This window comes from Fulmarus glacialis, unplaced genomic scaffold (genome assembly GCF_000690835.1).
Source record: "Fulmarus glacialis isolate BGI_N327 unplaced genomic scaffold, ASM69083v1 scaffold24922, whole genome shotgun sequence".
Lineage (NCBI taxonomy): Eukaryota > Metazoa > Chordata > Aves > Procellariiformes > Procellariidae > Fulmarus > Fulmarus glacialis.
The window spans coordinates 25553-30570 of record NW_009200096.1 but is presented as its reverse complement, the minus strand read 5'-3'; the positions used below and the strand labels follow the sequence as shown (position 1 = coordinate 30570).

Sequence of the window (5018 nt, the reverse complement as noted above, 5' to 3'; positions counted from 1 at the left end):
GCGCGGCGCCTTCGTAGGCGAGCCCGTGCGCGCGGCAGAGCGGGGGCGAAGCCTCCCGGGCGCACAAGAGTTCAGTCTCCTCGCTGGAGTAGACGGTGGTGTCCATGTCATCCGAGTGGTACCCGGACTGGTACCCGCTCGTCTGGTTGGAGGCTTCAGACATGACGGACTCGTTACTCTTGCTGGGCACCAGCGTGCTGCAAAACACAAGCAGAAACAGGACTGAGAGAGCTGTGGAGACTGTCTTCTGGAGGGCAGGTGGGCGATTCCTGCCGGCAGCTGCTTTCCATCACAGCAACAACCAGAGCAAAATGGTGCACTTAGCAAAACTGGCTTCAAGCCTTTTTAAACGTGCATTTGATTATAAGGAGAGACCTTTTAATATGCCTTAACTTCACTATTGCATGAAAAAGATATTTAATTTTATGACAATACAAGGAGTTAGGTTGCGACCGCAGATGAAATGGAGAGAAAACTTCGAGAGGCTTCACACATTTCAGCTGTGGTGCAATCATAACTGCAGTATACCTTTGTTTGCTCTGAAGTTGTCCTGGGAAAAATAATTCCTGAGAAGCTCTCGGAGAGCATACGTGAGGTTTCAGCTCCATGAACGCCACTGTGCTTCCTGTGAACTGCACAATGAAACCCCCGTACAATGCTCTGAAAATACACCCAGGTACATCCTGAAACTCAAGAGTCAGCTTTACAAAAAAAGAAAGAAAAAGAAAAAGGAAAAAAAAAGAGCTCTTTGTCATTGCAGACAGGCCCTCACAAATACACTCAATTGTGTGCACCGGCTCAGTTCCTTTGAGGGGTGGTTGATGCTTTTGCAGCTGATAAATACAAGTCCTTTCTGCGGCGCTGGCTGATGCTTCCAACAGCTGCGTTACCTCTCCTCTCCTGGTACCAAATGCGGATGACCAGGCATACAGTGCGCAATTTTTCTTTGCGTTTTTAAAAATACAGTAAGAAAAGATTTTGTCTTCTATAAAATTTTACAAATCAATCAGTATTCTGATGTACTTCAAGCAAAAGGTCATATTCAATCCTACGTGCAGCCTGAGCCTTACCTAAAGGGTATTTTCACTTGTTTATCGCTCTCTTCCAATGTCTTCAGTTCTTCAGATGCAAGAACCATCCCACTATCTGTCTGGTTTTCCTGCAAAGGTGTTAGAAATGCATTAAATGGAAAGGGATGAAAAAAAAAACCCCACAAAAAAAGACATCAACAGGAGGAAAAGACATACAAACAACAGACAAACTCACCTCCTGAACAACTTTTACAGTGGTTACCAATGGGACATCTTCAAATGTTTTCACGCTCACAGGGCGGCTTTTTCTTTTGCTACCTTGTCGGTGCTGACTGAAAAGAAAACAAAACAAAACAAGTTTTGTGTCCACTATCCACAACTTGGCTGCAAACAGCACAATGATATCAGAATCCTTTCATCTCTCTACAGAGAAGTTAATCCTTTTGTCAAAACATATTATGCAAACCTCAAAATATCCATTTATTGAAAAGGACGAACAGCCTAGAAAGTGGCATGTTTCTGACCTTCTGCTCCTGACAACCTTGATCTCTGAGCAAATTCTAAGAAATGGCTTTGAGAAAACAGCTCCTTTCCTCAGTTACACTGGAGGACTTCACTTCCTGCAAGCTTCGCTTAGAAGTATAATAAACAGAGGAGCCTGGAGCACAGACATGTGTCTCTTCCTTTGGACTGCACTTCTGAGACCCCTGGCTGGACCTAGGACAACAACAGCAGATTCAGCAGACTGCCGCCCTTAAACCGTGGGGATCAGGACAGGGAGTGCTACAGCTCTCTTGAAGGCTCTTCTCCAAAAGAAGCCCTCTGGTCAGGATGACAGCCATAAAAAACACTGGACAAAACAATAAAATTGACTTTCATGGAGGTACTAATACAGCAAACAATACAGCTACCCTCAGCTTTCTGTCTAAGTGGATATGGAATAAAACGAATGTTGTCCCAGTTAAGCAGGACCAATTTATGTTCCTAACAGCTAACAAAGAAAAAGCCATGGAGTTAAGAGAAGCCTGCATCCACTTGAAGCGCAAAGCTGGAGGCAATGAAGAGCAACATCATTCATCCCATTTCCCAGCTTTGAGTCTAGCTATGCTGAGCTCTGCCTATCTCCAACAGATATTTATTTAAACTGGTGGGGATTTTACAAGTTCCCTGTGTAGCCTGCTCAGATGCTCAAACTTTAGAATGTTTTTCAAATGTTAAACCCAAGTATTTGCTGCAAATAAAATTTGTCCTATTGCTGGGGACACAGAATAATTAATTAGCATCCTCTTCCAAGCAACTTTTCATATACTGAAAACTGTTACGATGTTTCCTCTCCATTTTCTCTTCCTGGACTTAACAAAATCAGTTCTTTCAAGATCTCTGTACTGACCACGTCTTCTGCTCCTGTTACTCTGCAATGGTATCTAATCCACTTCCCACCCAACCCTGCCAGGACCAAAAACATCTAGTGGACAATCTAGTCTGCTTACCCTCCTGGACAACCTGACCTTGAATGATGAGAAGTTCATTCCACAACTTGCCTTCTTAGTCTGAAAGCTCCCCATGTGCTTGCATTTAATTGTCCACGCAGGCACAGAACTGCATGGCCAGGACTACAGTTACCAGGGTGGTGAGGACCGGGAATCCCAGCCTCTTGATCTTAATGACCTCCCAGGTATGGGAGTCCTGCCCCTGCTCCGCCCAGTCAAGAGTCAGCCTACATGGGCTACAATGAATGAGATCCTCCTGGTTAAGCCAAGCTACAGTGCAAGCAGGACCAGAAATAGCGCACAGGCAGAGAGAGGCCACACGTGGAGTCTGACTCCTGCCCGGTGGTGGTGAGGACTCAGCTGATGTCCTGAGAGTATTTCCTGACACGTGTTTGCATTTTATAATAGACTGTCCCATAAAAAAAGGACCAAAAATGCCCTACAGAAAATCAAAATCCATCTTCCCTGCTATCCACCAAACCAATTATTCTCTCAAAAAAAAGGAAACTTGGATTGGTTTGACTTGATTTTTTCTTGACAAATTCATGCTGGTCATTTTTAGTTATTTCATCTTCCTGTAGGCATTTACCATTATTTATCTGATCGTTTATTCCAGGATCATTCCTAGGATTCAAGTTAACCTGATTTCAGGGTTACTCCTTTTCTGTTTTTTCTAAAAACACGCATTATCTTTACACTTTCTTAAATCTTCTTTACCTCACCTGTTCTTAATGATATTCTTTCAAGATTCAGAAATTGCATATCTACTTCCTAAGCCAAGTACAGCAGATGTTAGGAGGTCCTGCTGATTTTAATTTACCTCAGCAATCTAAAGATTCTTTAATATTCTCTGTGTTTTCCCTGTGCTTGCTTCTCCTCCTCCAGCTTTGATTTAGAGATTGTATTTATCAGCCTCTCCTCATAGTTAGTACTTTTGTGAAGATTGAAAAAGACGTTACTGAACAGATCAATCTTTTCCACTATGTGTAGCAAGATCCATGCCTACAAAATCGTTTTCAGCTACCAGAACAGAAGAATAAAGCCCCCACTGAAGCTCCCCACTTTGCCTCTCCCAGCATGGTTTCCACAAGTGCTTTCTCACAAACCCTGTCACACTGCAAGACAAGAGAAAAGAGGTTCAAAGTCTCTTTAAAAGGTTGATGGAGAGGTTTTACTTCTGTTCCTAACAGGAAGTGGGGACCGGGAAAAGCCATATAGGGAGTATTAGAAGTGGAAAATAGGTATGATGTTTTCAGTGTTAAATCATGCTTTCGTGTCTTTTAAATATTTATATTTTGGACCGCCCCACTACTAAAACGTGGGGTTGAGAGCTTCAGCTCGAGGACCGTAAGTTCAACTGACGTGCAAAATGCACTGTGCCTACCTAGTCTTTTCCAGGACCACATAAAAACATGATCCTACAGTACTCAAAATCATTGGGAACACTGTCTTTGGTGGATATAATACAAGCAGTGAGGGAGAGGGCTCCACTTTGTGGAAACCACGTGAAAACTGCCAGCAGAGTCCATCTCTGCTTTGATGGTTGGATCAATTTCCTATCTTTCTCCTTCTTCTGAGTCTGCAGCAAGCACTCCAGGGCTCCCAGCACTTAAGCGGCTGAATTTGATCTTAGGCAGCACCGGATGAGAAAATATCTCTCTCCCTTACCTCCTGTGCCCGAGGTCTTCACAACGTCCAATATAAGCCCTGCTTAATTGCATTACTACAAACTCCTTACCGGGGGAGTCACCTCTGCCACAATACCCAACAGCATCTACCACTACTCGTAGTGGATCCATTGTGGATGCCCCAGCAGCCCACCAGATGCAAGCAACAGACAAAATCCAGTGACGACACTATTTAGGTCACATTCCCCTTGGCTATCAATTCATGACCTATTTACCAACATTTCAATTTGGGAGGGGAAATGTCAGGAAGGTTATTAGTCATAGATCTATTATCATTAATATTTTAGGGAGCTGCAATACAAGAGTGTGACCACAACTGAATTGGATCAGTAAAACTTTGTATTTGTTCTGGTTCTTAAAAACCAAATAACAAATACTCTTGCGTTTTTTTGAATGAGAATACCAAATCTTGGAGGTGTAGCAAAAAAAAAAAAAATTCCCTAGCATTTGGGGAGGTAAGAAACTAGTTCTTGCCTGCAAAAACTCTACAGATTCATTCTTATCCCTATGGAGAAGGTTAAATATGGACCAGGCAGCTGAAGTCTCTTCCTTTCATTTTCCCTGCCCCCAGCATGAACAAAACCTGCCCAGAGGCCCTAGTACCAAATCTTGGAGGTGTAGCAAAAAAAAAAAAAATTCCCTAGCATTTGGGGAGGTAAGAAACTAGTTCTTGCCTGCAAAAACTCTACAGATTCATTCTTATCCCTATGGAGAAGGTTAAATATGGACCAGGCAGCTGAAGTCTCTTCCTTTCATTTTCCCTGCCCCCAGCATGAACAAAACCTGCCCAGAGGCCCTAGTAGGATGTC

At 43.3% G+C, this 5018-nt stretch overlaps 1 protein-coding gene across 1 annotated transcript in view; it reads right to left on the bottom strand.

Moving 5' to 3' along the window:
• Positions 1 to 9: 9 nt before the first annotated feature.
• The window catches only part of KDR (kinase insert domain receptor (a type III receptor tyrosine kinase)), a gene marked incomplete at both ends in the record, with an annotated part of 29852 nt that continues 24843 nt past the window's right edge, over positions 10 to 5018 (bottom strand). Inside the window, 4 exon segments of the mRNA XM_009573487.1 lie at positions 10 to 197; positions 1071 to 1159; positions 1267 to 1359; positions 4993 to 5018. The exon segment at positions 4993 to 5018 is cut by the window's right edge and continues 157 nt beyond it. Coding sequence (XP_009571782.1) covers positions 10 to 197; positions 1071 to 1159; positions 1267 to 1359; positions 4993 to 5018 — 396 coding nt within the window.